The sequence below is a fragment of the Struthio camelus genome, chromosome W (assembly GCF_040807025.1).
Source record: "Struthio camelus isolate bStrCam1 chromosome W, bStrCam1.hap1, whole genome shotgun sequence".
NCBI classification, from domain to species: Eukaryota; Metazoa; Chordata; class Aves; order Struthioniformes; family Struthionidae; genus Struthio; species Struthio camelus.
In genome coordinates this window covers 50,421,446-50,447,992 of record NC_090981.1, presented here as the reverse complement: position 1 = coordinate 50,447,992, position 26,547 = coordinate 50,421,446, and the positions used below count along the sequence as shown (strand labels likewise).

Sequence of the window (26,547 nt, the reverse complement as noted above, 5' to 3'; positions counted from 1 at the left end):
TAACTCCCTATTGCGCTTACCTATTTTCTGGCTCAAGTACTTGGAACAACATCAGGACTTGCAGAATGCAATTTCTTTCCATCCCCCTTTTCCTGAGGTTTCCAATACAGTTTGGAAGGGCAGCTCCCTGCTGCCTTCATGCAGTTCGAGCCTGATGTATACTCAGCTGACCGGTCAGTGGCATTTACTGGGCACTCAGGAGACACTCAGGAGCAGTAGCATGGTGTAGACAGGATGGATGAGCACTATGGTAAAACAAAAGAAAGCCATAGAAAAAAAAAATCTCATTCTCAGGTCCATAGACCTGAAGCGCATTGTTGGTAGAAAGCGTTTCTCCCTTTATCTACCCTTTCCCCTTTTTTTCTCTCCATTCCCTTTTCCTTTCTGTCCCACAACCTGTCCCCCCCACACACAGCCTCAGATGATTGTCTCAAACCCTACATACCTCTTCTACATTTCCTAGAGCTACCAGGCGCGGGGAACGGCAGATATCTGGAATTCACATGCCGCTCCTTACCCCAAGCATCTGGTGCCACCGTTGTCCTCCTGGCCCTGCTGCCTTCAGAAATCTGAGTCAAAGGAAAAGTCCACTCAAAGAGTCAGGCCCAGCTTCTGAGCAGTAAGTGCTAACAGACTGCACTATCGGTTAAGAGACGCTTAAAAAGGCTAGGTGGTTCATCTTGGCTTCTTAGCTGCACCTGGGATATCTCTGTTCTCTCCAGTTTACCATATTTCCCTCTTACTATGGAAAAGGCTGGGTCTTACCTTGCAGCCTGGAGGCAGAGAGAGGGTACTGGGAGTTCCACCTTCCTTTGGCTTGGGCTCTCCCAGGGCCCCTTCGATAAACTGTTTGCTAAAAAGCTATTTTGTCCAGATAGATATTATTGTCAATGTTTTTGTGACTTTTTTCCAGACTAGTAGAAGAACTAGTCAGAAGGGAAAAATAACATTTTAAATATATTCTTCTCTCCTTTTGTCAGACATATGCTATTTTTCAGATGAGTTCCATTATCAAGATTATTACTGAAAATAGACAAATTATCTAATAATCACAGCAGGGTTTCTAGGATTTTTAACTGTACAAAACATCTCTCAATTTCCCCCTACAGGACTGTTTCACAGCCTGATCAGAAACCAGTGTCTGATATTCAGACTCTTTTTTCTTAATTAGTCAGAGATTCAGACAAATAAAATCAATGAGCTGAGCTCTGACAAACTGATTTATTTCCAGGAGCAAGGTCTCACTTTGTAATATCCTTTGAGGACTGCATATTTCTCTGTAGTTCTATTTGCCAAGTTCCAGACAGAGGTCATATAAAATTAGTCACATGTATAAAAAGCTACACTTTTCCTTTGACCCATTATTCTTAATTACCCATATCCTTGAGCCGTTCTTTTTCTCCTCAATATTTACACCAATATCATGTTTGCGCGTTGTTATCATTCCTCTTAACAGTCTCCTAGCCAAGTTCCACATGACTAACTCCCCTAATCTCTGTGGCAGGGAGGAGCAGTGGAAATTGCAATTGGTGTGTGTTCACTGGCAGCCTGACAGGACGTCGCCTGACAGATGAAACAATCCCCATGCGATATTTCAGTATCAGCAGGCTCCCTCCATTACCTGGCAACAGACCGTCCAGCTCTGAGAGGGTTCTCTGGGTACGAATTCATGGCAGCTGGAAACGGGCTCAGTTCGGATTGCCATGCTCCCAGCTCCCAGTTAAGCAATTTGACGAGTAACTTATACCAATACTAGCAGTCATGCAATTGCATTTTGAGCTGGGTCAGAGAACTCATCTGGCTGAAAACCAGTATGGAAAAAGGAAATAGTAACACTGGTGCAAAGTGGGAGAGAAATGCAAAGTGCACAGCAACTTAATCTGATGCGAATGTGTGCTGGCCCTATAGGCCCAGTCTCTGCTAAAAACCACCCTGACTGCACTGCTGTCCTCCGCTTTCTGCGAGAAACATTTCCTAGTGTCAGTCAGCCTGTAGGGATGCAGCAGACTTCCACTGAGTTTTCTTCCCTAAGAGTGGCATTTCCCCAGTAGGATTCATAATTACTCTTTAATTATATGATAGACTTATTGAGTAAATACTGACTGCTTGCCGTAGAGAAACTGTGGTTCTTTGAAATAAGGGGTCCACACAGAGGGTAAGCACACAAGATCTCAGTTGCACTGTTAGTCACAAATATCTGGTCAATGTCTGTTTTTCCACTGATCTCTTTTTGCCATGCTTCCATGTCCGCTCATGTTGTGAGGAAAGAAAGGTCCCACTGTCCTTTGGTAAGAGGAAGCTCTTTATTCTTTGAGTGACTGGTCTGTGTGGATTTTGGTAAATAGCAAGCAGCTATCTATCTGCTGAGAGGGTGGGTATTTAGGAGTTTCCTTTTACTTATTGCAGGACAGCCTTAGCAATACAGCATCTGACTTGGATATTTCTACCAAAAAAATTGGCTTGGACAAAACAGTGCACCACTGCTCTACATATTTCAATAGGAGACGCTTTCAAACAGTCAGTGAGATTTACCTCAGTTTTGCCAGAGTGGATCTGCTGTGGCTGACATATAAGTAAAGAGGTCAGGTCCCCCAAAGTCCCCATTCCTCCAGCCTGTATAAAGGCTGCTAAAAACACTAACTTAATGCCTAATGGCTCAAAGTGAGCACATATCAAGCCAATTAATAATATAAAGATGTCCAAGAAAACCTGGGAGAAAAGCATTGGGGTGGGGGGAAAGAAAAGAAACCCTACAACCTCCCAAGAAATCTAATCATGATAGGGTGAGAAAAGAATGTGGCCCTGGATTGATGGATGATGTGCAGATATTTTTTGTTAGAGCCTTATGAAACAAGTAGAAAGTCCAGATGTTTCAGAGAGACTAAATAGCTCAGTATTTCTGAAATGGGTATTGTCAAGGGAGCTAGTTAACACTGAGATGCCCAAATAGGCTGTGTCTTCCACTTGGCTTTATTAGTTGGCCTAGCTGAGCTTTTTTCCTATAAAGAAAAGTGTTCTGAGCTTCAGCAGAACAACTCTCTTCCGTTATTTTCAACTAACCATGTCAGACTGCCAAACGTCACAAAACCGGATCTGTGTGTAGGACCTGATTGTTGTTCCACATGACTGGGGAAAATAGCACAAATAGGTGATTATGGGCCAACATAATCTTCAGTCCAGTTCTATCCATACTCACAGAAACCTGGGGGATGAATAAGTTACTCAAAGACATTGAAACTGCTCTATACTGATGCATTTCTAAACCTAAAAGATCGTTTTTTATTCCCCATCTCTGTGGAAGTTTGCATCTTATCAATTCAGCTTGGAAACAACAGACTTCATTCGCCACTTTTACTATCCCCATCCCTAGTTTTTGTTTGTCAATAACTCTTTGGTCTTTCTACTGCTATTTATCTTCAGCCTGACACTAGAAGAACATCTAAAAATATCACTCACCCTGTTTCTATTTTAAATATATTAGTGAGGTGCTTAAAAGACTAACTTAAGGGAAAATATTCTTTCCTGTAATTGGTAATTTGCTGTGCTAAAACCTAAATCATAGTCCTTCAACGCTGTGACAAGACTTAAGTCAGGCAGAGCTCTGAGGTATATTTACCTTGACATTTTATTTTGGTTAATTTTCAAAAGATCAAATCTTGCTTCCAGGCTTTGTTGCAGTCAATCCAGTGGCTTCTCAAATAGCAGTATACGTTAGATAATCTTCTGTAGTCTGGAGAGTTTTTCCGTCACAGCTGGAGCTTGGCTGCTGGCTCGCTGTTCCTCTCGACAGGGTCTCCTTGAGCAGCAGTCTCCCTGCTCACTGCTGGGGTTTTCATCCTGCAGTCTTACGGACGCCCTTCCGCTGACTCCCCAGGGAAGGAGGAACTCCTCCTCTGCCTTCCAGATAGCTCTACAAAGTAGTCAGTGGCCTTCACAGATGTTCATAAATATCTTTTTCTCACTTTCTACACCTTAATCTCTGGTGACTTCTCTTATTCTTGACCTGATTGGCTCTGTGTGTTTTCCTCTTTTGTTCTTCCAGATCTTTTGACCCAACAAACAATAATTACAAACCGCAGTGACCTTCATTCATAAATGTATTGGTGACACCCCCGCAATGTCTGGGAAGATTCATATAGCTTTATAGCTGTGGTTGTTTCTTGCCTATATATACCTCTTTACTTGCGGGGGGGGAAGTGAGATGATAGTCTCATTCCTTCCTCCATCACTTTGCAGGCTTTATGCTACTAGAGTTGGTGCTTGACCAGCATCCACCTCCAGAGGCTGTTCCCTCAGTTTACTACAACGTTTTCCTTATGCATGTTGATATCCCAAAGAATTACAATTGCTTGAGGTAAAGACTTTGGTATTTCATATACTGCAAGTCTGATGAGCTAATACTTTCCCCTTGTTCATTGCTTTTCTCCTAAGAATCTTAACTTATTTATGAACACAAAGCAACCCACTTTCACATCAGCTGAGGTGGACAGCCAGGTTTTGTAATAATTGGCTTGTGCCATCTTTATAGAGAAAATATGCTCAGAAATACCATTTAATTTACATTTTATGATTTCTATCTATTTTCCAAGATCTGATATTTCTTGATAGTAATTCTGATAACAATTGTATTACACGTAATATTTTCCTTTGACCCAAGGGGTGGTATGTGTGCATATATATGGGTGTGTGTGCAAGAAAAGACGCGTACATACACTCCTCTTTCTTCATATATGGAAAATGTTTTTCCTTAACAGCTGAATGCACACAGATTGTTAGTAAAATAAAGAATAGCGTAAAGAAAATATGTAGTTTCTAAGTATGACCAGCGTATGCAAGAAGTAATCATTGTTGGGACCACTAAAAATTGTATGACCAGCAATGATTTATTAGTAGTGCAGAATCCAGGGAAATACTCCCCTCTAAATTATTGTTTCCCTGGCCCTAAGCATTCAATAAATTCCCAGCTTGAGCTGAGCCAGGGAATGTATTTTCTCCTGTTCTCTATATTTGTCTGTGATCTGCATTATCATTCACTAAAATAATGCAGTATCCTAATATATATTCTTGATCTGCAGATTTGAAAGCTTTTGTGGCCCCCCCCTTTGACCCCTCCTCCCTTTTAGGAATTTCACAAATAAATCACTAACTAACATTCACATAATGAATTGCTCTTTCTTAGTTACATATTAGTTATATACTTTCCAAATAAGAAGGGCAGAGTAACACAGACCATCCAACTTCAGCTCACTAGGTTGAAAGGCTTGAAATATGTCATTTCATGTTTACACTCCATGATTTGTCCCTTTCTTTTAGAAAATAGATCAAAACTTCATGGATAATTTCCCAAAGTGGTACCTTAGTGGCAGACCAGAAAAGCATATTAAAAAAAAAGAAATCTCTGGTTATTTGTCTAAAAAAGCACCACACCCTGCCCACCAATTGTTTTTATTAACTACTTAAATGCCTTATGCAAGTCTCTGTACTAATTTCTGCAGTTTTCAAGAGAGGGGAGGAGGAAGGGTTTATCGTAACGTGCCAAAAAACACAAGTAAGGTTACTTGCTGTGTACTGCAGTGGGTGCTATTTTCACTGTGGACAGAAACGACCCACCCAGGCCAAGGAGTCTTTCATATTGCCTAAGCAATAACTAAATTGTCAAGTTGACAAGCCATTACTGATGAAGTTGGTCAAAGTCAAGTTCATCTTGGCTATGAATTTGCTGAAGATGTTACTATGTGCAGTGGGGGTTGGGGAATCTGCTGATTGCCATTTTGAGAAGAAAAAGGGTAGTCATCTTTTGAAGACTCAGTCACACACAGGTAACCACTCGTACTTGGTGGTGGCCTATGGTGAATTTCTGCTAATGGAAAGAGAGAGATTGAGAGAGAGAGAGAGATGTGCCGTGCCACCGTTGTAACATCAATTAGAAAAATAAACAGTACATGAAGAATTGCAGTTTTCAGAACTCAGTAAATTTATGTGGCTCAGTAAATTATGTGTCACTGCTAAAGACAAAGAAAAAATAAAATCCATTGTATGCTGAGTCCAGAGACAGGTAGCTGTTGCTATTGAAGGAGGAGGAGGAAGCAGTAAAGATCTGCCAGACCATGGGTGGGACAGGCCATTTAAACCAGCAAACAAAGATGCATCATTTGAGCCAAGAAATCATTAACTGGGCCTTCTGGTTTTGTTTTTAATTTTATACTGCACTGGTCTGGGCATTGTTGGCTTTGTAGCCATGACAAGGCTGGTGCTTGACTCTTTTTTTGCTAAGATGCTAGACATGTTCATCTTTTGAAAATTAGCATACGTGACTAAACACACAATGATAAAAGCACTTATATTATTTCCATTAATTCCCCTGACAGCCATTTGAATGCAAATTGAGTAGAAAGAAACCCTGTTTAAATGAATTAACAGGGAAAGGCGACAGAGCAGGGGGAGCGAGGGAGGGAGGAAGGAGAGGGACTGAACACAGAGGTAGACGCAATCTCTTAAAAAATAGAGTTGGTTCTTAGTCAGTATAAATAAAGAAGGCATTTTAACATCATTATTAAAGGTCATAGGCCTCTTTAGTTCATTTATCCAGTGCTGAGTGCACTGATACAGTCGAGACAGCGAAACATGCATCATCTATTTCAATACTGCAAACCAGCGATTGTTATGTGTTGGCTTTATTTCCTTTTGTCCCTATGAACAAAAGAAACAGAAATCTCTTAATTGAAATGATAACAGCACAACATTGAAATGATACAGCACAAAAATTGTCATGCGTTTAGAATCTGCAGCAAATGTACCCCCTTTTGGCAAGGCTCTTGTGATTGTGCCTGCTGCCCTGGTGCATGCAAGGCTGTAGAAGATAGATGACTGTTAGAAGATTTACAACAAAGCTACACTTAATCAGTCAACCAGTTTATTTTGGCTTGAAAATTGTGAAGTAAGACAAAGGTTTATAAAACTTCAAAGAGTATGGTAGATTATTTAGATTGGGTTTCTTTGAGAACGGGCAACACTGCTCAGTGCTAACCTTGCTTCCCTGCACTGTTCCTCAGTGCAAGTTGAGGCTGCGGCACTGTGTCTGCCTCCAAGGGACTGACTGTGAAGGGCAAGGGAGGGGGCAGGGGAGAATACGCTTCTCCCTATAAACCCACTGTCAAAGGAACCAGACGGGTCTGCAGGTTTACCTGGGTATTAATCATAACAAAGCATTGCATTGGAAAGGACCTAGACAGGAAAAATAAGATTGATGGAAATTAATCCTGAATGAGTTAGCATGGAAAAACAACTCCAAGAGGAAACCAGAAAGAAACTAGGCATATCCTCTTATGTTCCTAAATCAAGCACAAGCTGCAATACATCTATATGCAGTCCTTTCATATCTTTCATGGTGTGCAGCATCAATAGATACACAGAGACCTAAAGAAAAAACAAGTGTGTTACAAGAAGTGGCACAAGTGATTCAGTGTGTGGTAGTATCACTGCTCTAGTGCTATTCAACTCTGGTGAGTCAGGGATAACTGCATAGAGGGACATATCATTTTCAGAATAGATATAAAACTTTGGCACAGCTTATTTGCAAATATTATGTTGTCATTTAAAAAATAAGTTATTCAATCTTAAATAACTTACTGTTTAAGAAACTTTTAATCCCTGTCATTAAATTTCCACTAAAACTGTAAGTAAATTTTATATTGTATCAAATACTTGAGGCTGAAACAGTGACAGGAGCCCAGTAGGTTTAAATAGTCTGAACTTTGAGAACCACAGTACACAGTTCCACAACTCAGCTTTATGTGCAAATATGAATTTTATATTGCCTGAAAATTAGAAACTAATTGAGTTGAATTATGGTTAAGACATGAATAATACATTTCAATATCAACATGAACTGTCCATAAATCTGAGATAGCTGGTAGTACAATTTAATCCAATAGCAAGGGTTTGGTATATGTAGTAGGACAGATTCTAAATTGTGAACAGATATCCTTTCTTTGTGGCTGACTGCGTTTGCGTTCATATTGTTCAGAAGATACATGTGAATATTTTGCTACAGCTGAAAGAAATGAACTATATCCGATAGATCCTTTCTTGTACAGAATATACCAAAAAGACAATGCCAGAATCTACGAATCGCTTACACAAAAGACCCTTCAAAATTAGTCTTCCATGAAAGCAATTGTTCCATCATCTTCTTAATATGAGTCAAGAGGTAAGCATAGACTCCTTAGGTGAAGTTATACTATTGTATGCATGTTTTCTCCACAGATGCAAAGATTAGCTTTTATCGCAAAGGACTCTCCAAGAACACTAAAATCCACGCCATGGTGGGACGCTACCTTGTTTCCTCTGAAACACAGCTGCAGAAGAGAGGCACAACTCTTTACAAGGTATAACAGGACTACTTACTATATTGACACTAGTGAAACCAAGCCTCTTGCCACCAAATTCATTTGGTAGTGGTATCAAAGTGAAGTCTTTGACAACTCCTGAAGGTGCTACAGGGATCTTACAATGAAAGGATTACAACCTTCCTTTGGTGGTCTCGTGTTTGGAAGAGGAATTGCACAGGGAAAGCACTACAGTAAGAGTGCTTTAAACACTCATGTTTAAACAGCAGTTTTACTTCAGAGTCTGGGTGATCTTCAAGTCAATATCACCATGGATCTCTGACTCCCTTTCTGCAAAATAGAAGGAAAGAAACCCATCACTTTTGTATAGGATGTTATGAGACTTAATTCTATGGGCTTGTGAAGCTATTTGGATAATAAAGGAGAAAGACCCACAGGAGAACAATGATGCTATAAGTCAGGGTGTTCCAACCACACCAAACTAGGGCATTGGTTATGTATTGCTGTAAGGAGGGGAAGTGATAGAAATAGATCAACTACCATCACATTGGGCAAAACCCCTTCCCTAGAGTGCTAACAGTAATTACTGCCCAAATATCATATTCAAGGGAACTGCATAAAACCTAGATAACAATGGAGAAACATCAACATGGCTAGATCTCTTAAATGCTGTTCTGACTGGATGACAAGATATTTTAGGTAAAGGTCATGTAGCAGAGATCCTATAAAAATGTACGCAGTTAAATGTGTTACATATTCCTGCACAATTGCTCTCAATTCCTATCAGACAGGGAATGGATGCTCTAGCTGCTCATCAGTGAAAGTTCTAGTGATAATTGACAGATGCGAAAAACAGCAACATTTTGTTAACACTCAGTACTAAGCTGTAAGTCAAATTTTCAGAACTGCCCTTTTTCTCAGCAAGATTTCAATTGTTTGAAAGGGGAGAGTGAAACTGAGATGGTAAGTGGCCAGTAAAAAACCATCTTGAATGATCTTGAAATGTCATTAGGCAATGGTCTGAACACAACTAGTGTCATTGCGGCATGCTGTAAAGGAACTACACTATGACTTTAGTCAGCCCTTGCATTACACAGTGCCATAGGCACCACCTTCCATTGAGAAGATGCTGGCTGCAGGCCAGCTGAAGGTCACTGTTCACAGCATTTGCAGGCCTCAGAGCTGCCCATGCTGGTACAGCAAGGAGGTATGGTCCTTCTGAGGCTAGGGCCCTTTTCAGGAACTTGAAGTTCAAGAAGTGAAGCAAGAAATTAGTGAAACTTTACTAGGTTCGTACATTTTTAGCTTTATGGATAAGATGAGGATCCATGTTCTGAACCAAAGTTTCTGGGTGGGTGTTAGACTTACCTGCTCAGAGAATTGCATAGCCTTGAGATGAAAAAATGTGGAAAAGTAGAAAAGAGCAAAATTGTCTGTCCTGGGGAAAGGAGGCAAGGAGAGCTATCTGGCCAGTTGGGGATGCAGATAGAGCACCTGCTCTATCAGGGTTCCAAGGAGAGACCCACGTCCAGATACATGACCGAGGCTCAGTGGATTGTTTTTCAAGTGCTGTAATAAGAAACTCTAAGTATGTTTAATTCCCTGTTCAGGAAACTCATCTGCCCTAAGTGAGACGGTGATAACCATCACCACCTCTTGTCAGTTTGTGTGGATTTGCCAAGTTCACCCTGCATTCCGTCACTTTCTGCTGAGGAAAAGCTCCCTTGCTCCACATATTTCTACAATGGGTGTCTTTTCACCCATTGAAGGCCACTGGACACTCATTGCATGCTGCATAAATGCTGCAGATATGGAGAGAATTCACAGATGGAGGGAAAAAGGTATAATCCCAATGTTTTGCAAGATCATCAATGCCACAGTCCCCATAGCTCAGAGACCAATGAAAGCCATATGACTCTGTAAAAGGGTTGATAAATTGCTTTAGCATGAAAGTGGCCTGTTCTGCCCTAATTTTGAAACTGCAGTTAACTACATACAGGACTAGGAATTTGACTGAAAATGAAATCTAGCCCATGTGCTGTGTGAGAAAGGTGTGTTGCAAGGGCAGACAGAGAAATGAGGAAGGATGACAAAGTTTCAAAATAAGTTCAATTATAGATAAGTATATCTGACACAAGAGCAATTCTGACAACAGAAACTCACATTTACATCCTCTGAAACTTCAAGGTAATATTTCTTATTGTTTTTCAACACAGCATTTTTACTAAGTGCCATTTTGAGAACACACATCAGTCTTTCCTACAACTCTTTAATGAAGCTATTTTGGTAATATCTCTCTCTGAATTTCCTATACTAATTAATTCAAGAAAGTGAGCATGATATATTGTGGTGTTAAGTAACCACACGATACAGACATGCAGATTAGACACTACTCAGTAAGCGCAAGTCATTTCTACAGGCAAGGGAAAAACCCAACAACTCTGAAGGATAAATAAATATTTCAACATTGTTAGGTATTACAGTTTAAATGTCCCATAAATGACTAAATGGGAGCACTGTTTTTAAAGAAAAGATCTTTCCTTTGTTCTGTAACCAAAAGTATATGACTAAACTCCAAACTTGCCTCATAAGAAACATTAAAATAGAAAAAAAAAGATGGCATTTACCTTACCATATGGAGCGCTACACATCTCAGTACAGTGGTGGTATCCAGCATGCTTATCTGCACTCCCACTTGACTCTGCATCTGTCTAGCTACCCAGGAGAATGATGCATCTGGAAAGCTTGAATAGGCCAAGGGAGTTGACATGTATTTTGCAATATTCTCGAGAAAACTTACTGGAGAGAGGTCAACATGGTTTTTTGGTTTGGTTTGGTTTGGTTTTTGCATCCGTTTGCATTAAATAAAAACATATCATATGTTATTTGTACACTGAGATCTGGTTTTTCACTAGGAGTGAAGAAGCATATTTGAAAGCGTTTGCTTTGCAGAACTGTGTACTGAAGGGGAATGCTTGAGAGGGTTAGTACTGGGCAACACATATAGACAAAAAAGAAACAAAACAGGTTTCTGATGGAACAGATTACAGCAGAAAATGCTTTCTGAATAAGTTTTAAAGTTGCAACCCCAAAATTAGCATTGTTATTTATGGACTGAACTATGAAAAAATCCTCATAAGGACAAAATCAGCAATGAATATAGCAAGTAAAACATTCAAAATATCGAATAAAAAATAAATATATTTCTATATTCTTTAAAGATTAAATACTGTATGAGGAAAAATTACATGCACAAACATTGCAGTGTTTCAGAAGCCTGAGCTATTTTCTTCCGTATTAGCTTGCTGACCCACAGAGCAGACAGAAACAAAGGTTTGTTTATCTGCTTTAAAAAGTCAGTGACAATAAGACATAAGAGAAATTTGATAACTTGCACTATGATTAAGACCAGTTGGTGATAGCCTCCAAATCTTAATACCTCTAGTTTAATAACTATGAGAACTGAACAGATCTTTGTAAATCAGTGAGTCCACCAGGATGTGTAGAGAGGGAAACCAAGTGGTTTCTCCTCCTTGCCTGGAAGAGAGAATTTAGCTTTTCTGCCTCATTATCCTTTCTGTTGTTTTCTCAAATTTAAATAGCATAGTATAAATAAGAAATTACTTTCTCTGCAGCTATGGAAGAAGATATCTCAGTAAAAAGTTGGTTAAGCAGTTAACAACAATCCCATATTTGAACGACCAGCCAGTAACTTCTATTCCATTTGTTTAGCTTTAACTATGGAAATAAGTGAGTATTCCTAGATTAGTCTTGAACCCTCACAGAAATGCAGAACAGTTGTCATGGTTAAGGAATAGATACTCAGCAACAGTCATATCTCTGGTAGCTCATACTCTGACCAGGTGCTCTTTTACATTTGAAACAGATTTCAAACTGAAATACAGAGAACTCATTTCAAAATAGTTGAGGAGATTATCTGACTCTGACAACACCTGCACGTTCTAAGTTAGGATGTCTGCCACATTTGTTACTGTTAAGACCTCCCCTCTTTTTTTTTTTTTTTTTAAGTAATATGTAACTTTAAGGAGACAGATCATTCCCAGTTTAATTTTAATGAAGAACGTATTTATCTGTTTTGATAACCTAGAGTTGTAAATGTAAAGTTAGGGAAACAACTCAGTTCTTGCCCCATAATATAGCTGAAGATGCTGGCCCTAGAAGATACACCATTTCAGATCGTTCTTCCACTTATAAAAACAATTGTAAAAATCAATATTTTGACTGAAAAAACCCAGAATGGACTGCAAATGTTAAACTTATGTGAACTCGAATCATCCCATTTAGCATCAAATGACGTTAGTTTATTTAATGTCATAACAGCAGTTTATTGACAGTATATTTAATGTCATAACAGCATCCTTTGTTATTTAAACGGCATGGTCCAGGGCAGCGTCAGTGAGGACTGGAAGGTTGGATTATTTTCTCCATGTCAGCCTTGGGAAGAACAGAGGGTTTATTTCCTTTTGTTTTGTTTTATTTTAAACTTTACCATTATATTAATGGATCTACCTAATGATCCAAAGATTTATTCCCAATTAATGTGTTTTGCAGCTACACCATTCAGCTACTAGTGATACCAGAAAGTTAATTTACACATCAGTTATTCCCTACCAGACGTGCTTGGCTGGATCTAGTCCAAACCTAACAAGAGGATCAATTTTCAATATTTAAACCAGATCATACACTTTCTCAAATTTGATTGCTTGAAGTGGGAAAGCGTCTAGTTTCCACATTAACCGGCAGACGTTCTTTTATAGAGGCAACTGTGGATTATCTAAAGTACCTAGAAACTTCCCTCTACATCTCTTCGTGCAAAGTGGCCAGTATAAAGGCTGTAGGCTATATTTCCCCATGTTAGTAAAGGCACGAGCACCATAGCCACAAGAAAATCCCACATTCGGCTGTATTTGAGCACTTTACAGAAGTTAGTGTACCCCCAGAGGCCTTTGTCTATGTCCAAAGCAGCAGTAAATCAATATTATGCACATGGAGATGCTAAGAGAGCCAAGAAAGCAAGGGTCAGAGATAGGATTTATATTTAAGTATCTGTTGTTCACTTCTGTATTTTTTCCCCACTTACCAACACTTGTTTTCAAAGCGAAAAGGCTGTGCTCCTGCAGGATGCTGTGAGCAGGGATTTTTCAGCAACCTTAAGGCTCTAAGCGACAATGTTCATGGCATGGCTTGGAGCTCTTCAAATCGTTGGAGAAGGCCGCGTGCTCATGTTTCCTTCACTCCACTGCTCTATATGGGAGCATACTTCATACAGCAGTGATCTGGGGCATAAAACTCAGTCCTAGAGAAAAATCAAAATGTTTCCTAAGTTTTCCATACATTTTTGTGAGCTAGAAACACCCTTCTCCCTTCCTCCATTAGGAAAAGCAGGTTAACCTCATCTGTTAAAGAAACACAAGGGTAGGCACAGTGAGGAACTGAGACACTGTAAATAGCTTTCCATGTGCCAAAAGCCAACTCTGTTTCCATTTAAAATAGCTCTGAAATCTATCATGTCCATCATCTTGCATTTCTGAACTACAGACATCTGTACCCAGATGTGACACTCTTCCTGCCATGATTCCCAGGACACGACATGCTCAGCCCAGCTGGAGCAGTGGGATCCAGGAGTCACTCAGTGCCCGGGCTCATCTGCTCTGATGGGAATACCAAGTACCTAAACACAGGTATTTTTGTCACTGAAGTGAGCCTGTATGCCTGAAAACACCGGGGGATAACTATGTTGAAGAAGATACCATTACACAGAGGTACTTTCTGAAAGAAATAGTATGTTAGAGGTCTGAATCACTCATCTGGGTAAAGGCCTTGCCCCTGGGGGGAGGGGACGCATGAGCTGTTTGCAAGGTCTTCCAAATGTCTCCTCCGACCTAGGAGCCGGGCTTTGATCTGCGTGGGATGACAGTAAGCCAAACTGTCTCTCATTCAAATGAATCTGCCAGACAGTTGGGAGACATTCCACAAAGGGTCATCAGCAAGGGCTGCAGAGGAGGGCGACTCCAGTCCGTGCTCCTTTACAATATCTCCTCACCGCCTCATCTGTCTGCCGAACAGGCCTGCTGTGATTTCCCCCCACATTCAGACTCAATTTGTATGCAAATCCTCCTTCATTTGTTCTTGCTCCCTTCAGAAAGGACAAATTTAGTATAATAACTGTAATTGCTTTAATAACATGAAAAAAACGACACCTTTATGGGACCAACAATCAAAGACTGAAATTGTAACACAGCATGACAGGTGTGGAGGCATGCCACCATTACCGATTTTCCCATTTCAGTACTTCTTTCATCATCTTGAAAAATGCTTATTGAGATAAGTCAGGCATGTCCAGCTTGTGGCTCTTGAACCCCACGCAGTTTGCAACAATTTATGCACAGCTCCCATGCTAGGGCACATCACCAGTAAGCAGTCGGGCTCTGCTGGGACAGCGGCTGCTGGGTGATTTGAGTCCCTGCCTAGAGGAAGAAATGGGTCAGTATGGCCTGGCAAGGTAGCATGACTATCCATGTTTCCTCAGACTGGCTTCTCCCCTCAGCTATTATGCCCATATTTAATGTCTTATGGTCTACAGGTCATTGACTCAGCCAGATGGTTATCCCTGCTACATATCACAAAGCCAGAGGTCACAGTGCCCATTCACAATCGTGGCCTATATCCCCAGTCACACTCAGCTAAGCTTTAGCATCCCTCTTGCTGCTCTAGCCTACGTGTGCTCTTGACATCCATCTCTATGGAAAAGGAAAATGAATGGTCAACTAATTTTTCAAGCACAGCCACCTTTTCCTTCCTGAAATCTAACATAGCCAACTTTCTATGGTTTAATTCCAAGATTAGCAAATGAGAATCCATTTCCAGCATCAGTTAGTAGGACCTGGACGTGTTTGATCTTGGCTTTTAGTTATACGCTAACTCTTTAACTAAGATGGTTACATTTTCTCATTGCTATTTGCATCAAACCCTGCAGTTTTAATCATCAAACCGAACCTTGGAGCTGTAATAGCCCCTGCTTTAATAAAGATAAACCCATCATCAAAGATCAGCTATTGCATGAATCGGAGTTCTCTGGCTGGCTTAAAGTAGATAGTATGATCCAAACCAAAATATGCAACTAACATATAAATGATGAAAGACGGTGAGAAATAGGTCTTCATGCACACTCAGGAGACAGGCCACAATACTGTGTCTCATCTGGAGACAACTGCAAATAGACTGATCCCTTTGAGTGCCAGGGGATCTCTCCTGTCACACTGGCCTAAGTGGTCTTGCCTAGTCCCCTGCTGCTACACCTGCCTCAACAGCCACTCTGAGGGCACACTTGTATGATGCGGGAGGGAATTGTGTACACAGCTGTGAACATTGAGGGCTTTTTAAAGCACTGCATGCAAGCAGGAATTAAAGGATCAGATCACTAACCAGAAATATGGACTAGTAGTGGGCTTAATCAGCTCCTTCAGGCCTTAATCAGGTTAGATGTGAAGTGGTTCCCACAGATGATCTGCTTGAGAACATGCAAATCATAACTATCCAGTTATTACAAAAAGTCAAACTTAAAAGAGGAAATAGTTTGTCTTCTGTTTAATTTGACTCAAACCTAAAGGCAAAACTGCATGTTGAATCTCTCAAAAGCAACCAGAACAACAAGATTCATCTTCCCAAAGCCGTTTTATGGAAGATTTCTCCTCAGTGTTGAAAAGGGAAGAAGCAAATGAAATTTCTTTTCTACAAACATTGCACGTATTTTCTTTAATGTTCTTTAATGTTTACCATCCACTTATCAAAACACTACACAACATTTGACCTTGATATTAAAATTACCTGGAGATTAAAAGCAAGCACTAAAAATAGGCATGATATTCATATAGTCCATTATAGTAGACTACATAGTACTGACACTTTCCAGTGGAGACAGGACCGAACCAAACTTTAGGTTCGCACATCAGAGCAAGAGAATAAAAGACAAATCAAGAAAAGAAAAAAAAAAAGTTGAATTCTGGGCTCAGATCGCAGAGCCAGGTCTACCAGGAATGTTTCTGATTCTGCTAAAGACTTTGATACTTGAATGTTAGGTACTCTTGATGCTATGGGGAAAAAAAAGTGCTCTTTAATCCAAAAGTGAACACTGAGGTGAGTTTGCTATGTAAATGAAATGAGAACCCCAGGAACTTTAAAATCTCAGGAACACACTGCTATCTTTGGGTAAACATTTGTTTGTAATATCTTTTTAAAATAATACTGTCAACTTCAGTGATTGACGATTTCACCCCATTTATCACTGACAACTAGAATTATTTTTTCAGCTGTGGATCATGTTAATTGTGGAAGCTAATAGACAGGAATGTGAGGTAAATGGTCTCAATACCTTTAATATAAGTGATGACTTTACCAGACTTGCAGTACTGTATTTACTGTAACAAAAAGGTCATGCTCTATATTTTAAAGGTAAACAGTGAACTTCTCTGTATCAGTCACACTCCTGCAAATTATGTACAAAAACATTTGTGGAAAAGGCAATTAGGATTTTCTCTCTCTCTCTTTTTTTTTTTTTTTTAACTTAATTTCATATGCTTGAGAAAAGGCTATCAATTTAAATTAACACAAGTATAAATCAGGGAGGATTACAGCTATCTGGCTGGCAAACAGGGCATTTTGGTAAGGGTAAACTAAGGCTGTTGTAATTTACCTTACTGACAATGAATGCTCTTTTTTTCTCTGCAGCAAGGTAAATATTGAGGAAATGGTGAGACTGCATTGTGCGTTTCAGTATTAAATAGAAGGGCAATTTCATAGATACTATGGTTTAGACATTGTTAATTTTAAGTGGTGAAATCCCATTCACATCTTAAATCACTATACATGTGAACTCTGTAATAAACCAGTTCTGATACAGTTTTGTTAATAGATATTTGCTGCTACAAGCATTAATTTGAAAGGTATACAATAACGCTACATAGGAGTTCAAAAAAAGGAATCTTTTGGAATTAAGGAAAAGGAATAATTTGGGGGCATAACATTCTCTGAGAATATACTATTAAAAATGTTGGTACATACAGTCTGCTATGATGTGTAAATGATACTTTTATCTTTTATTTCAAAAAACAGAAAGATATATATTAGCGGAAAATGGGTATGTGCTTTCAAGTGAATGTGATAAGGTGACACTGGAAAGGAAATGCTGCTTTACCACGTGCTAACATAATGCGGAATGCATTAATTTCTATAAAAGAAATTTTTAGAGTGCCAACCTTAAAACACAGCAGGAATTGTTGCTTTAAAGGGGCTGTGTCAAAGTTGACAGGCCCAAAATGTAACCTACCATAAAATTAAACTTTTTATGAAATGGCCTTTTGATCCTGAAAAATCTATCAACCTTCCAAATTCAAGGCTGTCACATTGTTAAAATACCAGATACTTTGCTGTGTGGACATTAAATTTTGGTCTGGTTTTGCAACATGTATATGCAAGTCATGATTTTGCTCTCTCTTTCACATTATCTTTGGGACTATGCAAGACATTCATAGCATTTAAAAAGTCCCAGGTCTTTTATTTGGGATTTTCATGACTTAGAATTTCAGTTAGCAGTAATTTATAACAAAGCTATAACATGAGACCTCTATACTCCAAAGGTAAATGTCTCCTAATAGGAGGACAGTTGTTCTTCATTCACGAAAGTTGCCAAACAACAAAAGGATTTATATTTATCTCGTTTGACTTAATGCATGCAACTACTTTCCAGTGCACGCTGAAATGCAATAAATTATAGTTATATGACATAGTAAAAAAAAAAAAAAAAAAAAGAACAATACCATTTCACTTTTTCAAGGTGACAGGTTAAAAAAAGAGTATTGTGATTGCTGGTTTTATTTTTTTGGCCTTTCTAGCTCAAAACCTAATAGGGAGAATTGAGAAAATTAATTCTGAATTGTTCTTTTTATATTGCACATAATCATAATAGATAAACTATAATTCATGTCAAACTTACTAGCATGTGGGCAGGTTCAATAATACATAAGGAATTTTCATAGGAGAGGTAAAGTTTCTTTATTTAGAAATTAACTACACAACAGCTTTTCATTACAAATATGCTTCTTATCAAAAATAAGTTTTTTTCAGGCAATGATTTTCTCCATTCCCATAACAGTAGGATGGTTGGGCATAGATTACATGTCACCCCTCCTCCTCACACCTTAAATACCTGCTTAATTTTTCCTATTTATCCGAAATGACCACAGGACCTTTTGCTAAGGACTCTTACGGATTTTACTGTAAACCTGCCAACCAGATCATTACAATCTGTCCCTTCAGTTTTCATAACCTTATTGCCATAGACAATTGGAGTTGCATAGACTGTTAGCACCAATATTGACATTTAAAAACCTACCTTCTCCAGACAGTTTCAGTGATGTAAAAATGAAGGCATATGTAAGACAGATTGTAAGTGGAAGTGCTCAACATGCTTGCTGCACAAACACTCATTCCACAAATGAGGCTGTCCTGAATATATTCCATCCAAGCACACCAGGATACCACACATTACATTTTTCTGTGAAATTTGGTGAATAAATAAGGAGGATACACAACATACTTTTGGCTTCTTAAAAAATAACTGGAATGAAAGCTAAAATATATTCTAAGTAACTAGGATTAAGCACAATTTTCTGAAATTAGACTTGATCTTCAGCCCAACCCACACAATAAAGTTACTCAGCTCACCCATGACGGCTGAGGATTGAGGAGAAATGATCTTTATCTAACAAAATTCAGGAGCCCTACTTGATTTCAGGGGTCCTTTTTGACTCCAGAGACTGAAAAGGTACAGTTTTTGTTTTCACGTAGGAGATGGGTTCTCTCTCATCCCTGTGTTAATCTAGGTCCTGGATGACTAACCCCACAGCTGACACAAACAGATGTTTTTACTTGTTTGAACTATTAGGTCAAAGGGCTAATGAGCTAATGAAAATTCTTTAAGGATCTATCAAATGAGACACGATTAGTAGACTTTCAGTCCCTATTTATATGAAAGAAAATATTCTGTGTTTACAAATCTATTTCCATCCCAGTCTTGCTAAGAGGTAGATTTAAAAATAATAAAATTTAAAAAAACACACATACCTCAAGAGCTGAATCAGGAACCTCCAGTCTGGCTGAGCAGTGCTGTACTTCCATCAGCTGTGTTATAACTTGCACTATGAGTATCTTTTCTACTCAGTTTGTGATAGAATAACATTAAGATTACGTTGTCTCAGCAAGTTTTTAATTCTCCCCCATAGTATTTTTCTCTGCTCAACTTTTTAAATGTTTTCCCTGGTATATGTCCTGTACCATGTCAACATATTTAAAAATATGTTCTAGTCGTATAAACATGTCCCTCAATTTAACACTGCGATAACTGTATGAGGATTATTCCAAGTTGTGTTCCAGCAATAAATCCACAAAGCATTTCAGAAATATTTCCAGAGTAACAACACCTTACTGTGGAAATAAATCAACCAATTTTTAGAGGTGTACGTGTATCTATGGATAATTTAGCAATTATTATACAGCAAACATTTGTTTTCATCTAGAAGTAAATAACTCATTTCGAAAATTCCATATCAAGGTAATAAACTGTGCTCCCAAACTGGTTAATACTGAAGAAATCCAAACTTAGCAACTCAACTCTACACAGTGTTTATTTTCATTTTGCTTTTGATAGTGGAAATCATGTATAAATCACAAACAGTACAAGTTTTTCATGTCTGGCAGTTGTCCACTTGAATGGGTCAACTACTTTGTATAGACACTATTTTTAGTATAAAGTCAAGATAATATGGCAGTTAACTAATACTCTCAACTACAGTAAAGATACAAACTTTTGTAATATAAATTAATTGCCATTACAAAAAGGCAACTGTATTAACTAATACGGTACAAAAATCTGCAACTTCTATAAATATAATGAAATGCAAGAAGGTAAATGAAATAATACATCACAGATTTTTGTAAAGCGCATTTGAATAAGCAAGCTAAGATACACATGGAACATTATACAGCAAGAAAGAATATCAAAACCCACTAAGATTTAACTTTTCTTTCCATACAAATGCTAGAAGTACAAGCACAGGACACAACATGGAAGCAGTAAGATTACCAGCTGAGAAGGGGTAGACAAAGCAAGTCTTACTGACAAGTTGTAAAGCGTTAGGCAGCAGACAGAAGCTTGTCAAAACCAGCTGTTGTTGGATACTGATTGATAATGTTTTCATTCTGACGGCTGAAACATTGCAGACAGCCACAGGTCTGAGAAGAAGCCCAATGTGGGCACATACGCATACACACACATACACACACAAAGTAATTCAACAGATGTCTAAAGAACATTAAAGCACAATATCTTTTTTAAAAAGACAATGTTCACTCCTTAATGAACTTGCATGGAAAGTAGGGCCTAGTGCCCAAGTTTATTTCATCTAAATGATGAACATGTGTGAAAAGATAAAAAAGCAAATAAGACTGGTCATCTGAATAAAAACTGCATGGTGCTCACATACTGAACCACAGCCATAGTATTCAAGAACACTTTAGAAAAGGATGCGTGACAGGAGTTGCTACGGACATTTTTAATCCCTCCATAAAAACGTGAAGGTGTTTAGACATTAAAAAGGTACACAACCATTTAAGTCCATCCACAACACAAAACCACAAAAGAACTACATTCAAAGTAAAGTTAAGCGTTGGTCTTAGCCATAATCAGTTATGAGGTATTGTTTCAACCTATCGTAAGGAATGATCGCTATATTAGTAAGAATAAGCATATTTAAAATCATTATGAAAACAATTACTGCTCCTGTGCAGTTGGTATTTTCCTAAAGAAAAAGCATTAAGCATCAAAAGGTCCTTGTCTAACTACGTTGGCATATGCCAAAGCCATGTCTCTTTGACTAGTTGGGCCTTTTAGATGTTAGCCACGTAGCACCTTCCAACAGTGCATAGTTGGGAAATCATGACCAAAATATAAATCAAAACCCCCAAAATCTTTGGGCCAGACTCACTGATGGTACAAATAAGTACAGTTCCAAGAATTCCGTTCAGCTGGGATTATTTTCACTTGTGCCTTTGGTCCCTCATTTTAGTATGGGAAAGAAGGGCAAAAATAATAAAAAGATTTTACCTCTCACCTTCTAACTAATGTTAAATGAAAAAGCAGTAAAATTTTCCTCTTTTTAAAAAAATTAAAAAAAAAAAATTCCTCTTTTTGCCTCCCCAAACTGTCTGCCTTCTCCTGGGAAATACTTCTCTCACTCCTCCCCAACATTTCTCACTTCTTGTTGTCCCTAACTGGGACAGAAATCTGGGGACCTTGTGGCAATCTAAGGATTCTGTATTTACTCATGTTAGCTAAGAAAGAGAGTCTGGAGCTCTAAATCAGATCCAGTTCCTCTTTAAACTTAGGAAGAGGAGCTTCCTTAAGCCACACAAGAGAAACTGATGGGCATCTGGGTTGCTTCTAAATTGTACAGAGAGAACTGGAACCAAAATAGGGCTCCTCAGCCTGTATTTTAAAATGAGCGATTCCAGTTCTTGGGTGTTTCCAAGAGTCTGAGGACTGAGGAGACTGACCTGGCAGGAAAGAGAAGAAAAATGAAGCAAGAAGAGATGTCCTTCAGGCTTATGAGCAAAGCTTTCTGGCTATTCTATTATAAAATTAAACAAGGAGCTTACCAGTTTTCCCAGCTTCATTCTGATAATAGGAAATGAGCTGAAAGAGTGATTATCAGGCCATTAATTTGGGCAGATATAGTTCTGAAGGAGCAAGCCAAGAAATCCATGGAAATTAAAAAGTAAACAAAGACCTATAAAAACATTTTGTTTTAAAAAGAGTATAATTACAAATAATAGAGAAACAGCTTTTATAAGCCTTTATAAGCTGATCCTTGCTATTTCTTTATTCTCAAATAAACTAGTGAGAAACTAGAATATACTTTAAACTTAAAAAATAAATGTTCAGAGTGGAAGGATATGCTGCTTAAAGCCTTGAAAAATGGTTTACAAATTTTAACGCGTAAGAAGTAGAATCAATGAAGGACCATTGGCACATCACTACAGTTTGGGTTTGCAGGCACTCATGCACATGGGGAGCTGAATGCACAAGGCACAACATTCAAGGTGTGCACCAGTCCAGTGACTGGTTGGCACATACACTGTTGTGACTGACTTAATTGTGAGTCACTGACCTGGCACATTTCTTTATCAGACCAAAATGGTTTATATGGTTTTAAAAACCAACAGAAGGCAGTCAAAAACCTGCAAATCTACAATGGGGAAAACTTGGAAAGAGGAAATATGCACTGTGTTACAGGAACCAAATGTGATTTTTCCAAATGTATTACAAGTGTTGTACCCAATGAATACTATTTTGTCTTCTAAGTAACACGCAGCTCAGAGGAAGTTTTAGAGAACAAGTTATAAACTCTTGAAAAGAGAAGCTTATAATACAAACACTGGCAGGCCCTTAATTACGGTATAGATGCCTTGGCACTGTTATGATAACAGTAGTACTCTATGAGCAAATGATACAGGAGGCAATCCTTATTTAAAATCGTTACACTTCCAACTAGTAACAAAGCATGCCTCCACAGCTGATTTACGAGACTGCTTTGCTTTTCTTCATGAAAAACTAGTTTCAGTGAAAGTTGTTACTTTATCCCTCCTCTGTGTATTTTCTACAATATTATTACTTAGACCATCTTTTTTGTCACCTATTCTTAACAAATACTGTTACATGCACATACATCTGTGCCTTAATTTCCTCTTCAGGAAACTTCCACCAAAATAATGTTTTATGTCTTTGACAAGGTTATGCATTACATTTTAGAAGAGGACTCAACCAACACGTCGATTATATTTTCATTTAGTAAAACTCCAGACTAAACTTGTGCATTAACAAGAAACTCCTTGCTTTTAAGGTATCATACATCAAGATTCTCAGTGGCTGTGCTTTCTAGACAGACTGTGGGGGTCAGTAAACAAGCTAATACAAATTAGTCTCACAAATCCCTAAGACATTAGTTATTTTTAAAAGCCAAGGTAGCAGGCAGAATTCCTCCTTTATAGACTATGTTATTTTTGTGCGTGCAAAATTTCCTATCAAGGATGATGACAATGCAAGAAAGCAACATGCAGTGTGCAGAACTAGTGGTAAACAAAGAGGAACTCCCTATTTCAGTAGTGTAGACACCTTTACTGGAAATAATCATGTACCTGATTCACAGAGTATTTAATTTACCAAAAGGGTATTCTGCACTAACTGCGTATGAACAACATATCATAGCACAGTCTTGATATCACACCATAATTAAGCTGTGAGCAGAATGAACAGGTACAGTGATGAATGGAGAACCACTTTTCTCTCTTGCGTTTCACATTCTTGAAGGTTCGAAGTCTCTCTCTTCTAATAAGTTTATTAGAAGGGAGAAGCTGTCTTTTACTGCCTCCATATCATCCAAGGAGCAGGGTTTAAGAATCCAGCGCTTTCCACGTGCAAGTGGCTCAAGTTCAAAATATTTTTTGATCTATTAAAAAAAAAAAGACAAATCTGTTAATAACACAGTGATAATATACGTTGTTTCTCTCATCTAAAAAGCAAAAAACAAAATACCAACCCAAACCAACATGTAAAAGATCAAGGGTACTCATTTTTAGAATCTTACTCACAGCTGTTCTTATAATATAGGTTATATGTTGTGACCTGAAAGTGTTTTCTTTAGGGGTGAGTGACCTGCTTGGAAGCTACCATTCTACCAATACATTTAACAGCATGGGAGGTCTGGGAAAGAATTATACACACTTAAGGCAGAGCAAAGCACATGAAGCAAGTGCTCAAAAAAAAAAAAAAAATTCAAAAAACGTGGCAAAACAGCAAAAATAGCACTAAGAGGTTTTAGGTGAGGTTTGTATTTTAACATGAAAGCTGTATGTTTCATCATACTGTTATTGGTAAACATTTAAGATACAGAATTTGTTGCCAAACTAATCTAACAACAGTAACTGTCAAAAAACTACAAATCTTAAACATTCCATTCAAAGGTAAACTACAGTAGGAGGTTTCTTAACGACCGTGAGAGCGCTAGAAAAATAATTCCTCCCAAAACTTTTGTTCTTAATTAAACAGACAAGACTAGAACACTAATTTGATTAGAATAAGTATTATATGCGAGATATGATGGTTTCCTATGATGGTCTTCATTCAGAATCCAGTATATTCCAGGGGACTTAAACTACTTACTAACAATAGGTAATAATGGCTATGAAGAAAGAAACCCTTTAACTAAACTAATTTCATTTGTATTTCTGCAGCAACCATGCAGCAAGGAGGCACAGAATAAGATGCAACATAGAGTTACAAGTTATAAGGCTATTATAAGCCTTGACAAAATATACTGAGGAAGATGCAATTTCTTGGAAAGACCAATCATCATGGACACTAACTACACCAAATATCAAGTCAGAAATGCAGACCCACCAAAAGAATGTGGAATAAGAGAGTTTAACTTGGTATCATACTCCAATAACTTTTCGAATTAGCAAGTACAGTGTCAAATTTGATTTCTGACCCTATTAATGCTTCTAAGAAAAAAACAGCAGTTTGCAGGCTGTTCTGATCAGTAGTTTACATTAAGCTGTTTTCATAAAACTTTTAGTCTTTGATAGTATTTGATCCAATAGTCTACTCACTTCTGACTTGTCAAAATAGACATTTAGTTTTTACATTGAAATTATATCCATCAATACTTGGTACTGTCAACAAACCAACGGAAATATTTGGTCCTAGCTTAGTATGCACATTCTTGTTCCTTATATTTCCTGCCAAAATATTCTTAATTTTCTCCTATCACAGACTGAGCCACAACTATGCACAACAACGGGAGCAGTTACTTGTATTATGGTAGGCAGCAGAGGCCCTAGACAGGCAACTGGAGCCGCACTGTGCTAGGCTGCCTGCAGAAAACAGAAAAAGGCTTCAAAAGCCCAAACAAGCTGCGAAGTGTCTGTACAGCTCTTTAGAGTATCTATACAATACTTTTATTTATCTAATGGAAGAAACCAATTGTAGTTGTATTAACTGTCATAAATCACAATTCAGCTGTGACAACAAGGCAGGAAGGGTTTCTTATACTGTCCAGAAAAGAACTTTGATCAGAGCGTCTAGTAACAGAATCATCAGAAAAAAACTGTGGTTTTGAGACGAGAACTACGGCTGTGGACAGAGACATGCGGAACTGGAAACGCACTCCCCCTTAGAAAAATAGCAGAAAAAACAAAAATGGAAATAAACGGGTCCGATAACAACCAGTATTTTAATATTAATGTACCTTTTCCTTAGTGCTACTCTCACACTGACACAGCAGAAACTGATATGGTGAGCATGGTTACATGTGATCAAAATATAAACACTAATCCCCAGAAGGGATACAACGTGATGTCTTCTGTAGGCGAATTGACACCCTGTTCAATTCACCCCCTTTAACATATGAAATTAATGGCACTGATCACAGCAGTCGAGTAGCAGGGTATGGAGGCACTCTTGCCAGTTTTAGCAACAGCCTCCTTGACTGCTAAACCGGGGGGAAGTGAAAGCTGCACAAAACACAACAAAGCGAGGTGTCAGTGTAACGAGCTGATGAAGTAGCCTGCTGGTGTTAAGCTGACAAATATGGCTGAGTAATTTGAGATTTTTCGGACCTGTAACCTAGAGGATGTCCACCACACCCCCCCTGCTGGAAGACTATTGCCATCAGCCCCCTGAGTTCACTGAAGTCTGTCCACAATCTTATTTTCACAGCCTCTGCAAATAAGGCTATACCATATGAAGAAATGATTAGGAAAAGGTCATTACGTTTTAATGAGAGTACTTAGGTTTAAAAGCATTAAACATCTAGAAATGCATACATAAGGAAATGATGGCAGTAAGCACAGTAGCACTGAGTCCTGTGCACTTGTGAGCAAATACAACACTGCTTACCAAGGTAGCCTCTAGCCAAGAAAAACACAGGGACTTTATGCTATATTTCATTGTCGGCAGACTCCAAGATATAACTGCTATTTCAGCAGTAAAACAGCATCAAGTTATTTAGTAAAATAAACTTTGCATAAAAATTATTTATTTGGCTCTGCAATCCTGATTTTTTTT

The 26,547-nt window shown here is 38.5% G+C and overlaps 1 protein-coding gene and 1 long non-coding RNA gene across 3 annotated transcripts in view; one reads left to right on the top strand and one right to left on the bottom strand.

The window, feature by feature from the left end:
* The first annotated feature begins 557 nt into the window (after window positions 1-557).
* LOC138064273 (uncharacterized) lies at window positions 558-26,516 on the top strand. Its single transcript, XR_011137547.1, has 4 exons — window positions 558-619; window positions 8,266-8,387; window positions 13,908-14,050; window positions 24,714-26,516. It is a non-coding gene; the product is annotated as an uncharacterized lncRNA (long non-coding RNA).
* LOC138064272 (ADP-ribosylation factor-like protein 15) overlaps window positions 20,033-26,547 on the bottom strand; it is a 224,027-nt gene continuing 217,512 nt past the window's right edge. For both annotated transcript variants that reach the window (XM_068926012.1, XM_068926011.1), the window contains one exon: window positions 20,033-23,929. In XM_068926012.1, the coding sequence (XP_068782113.1) occupies window positions 23,777-23,929 (153 nt within the window). In that variant the 3' untranslated portion in view covers window positions 20,033-23,776. The remainder of the gene's footprint in view (window positions 23,930-26,547) is intronic.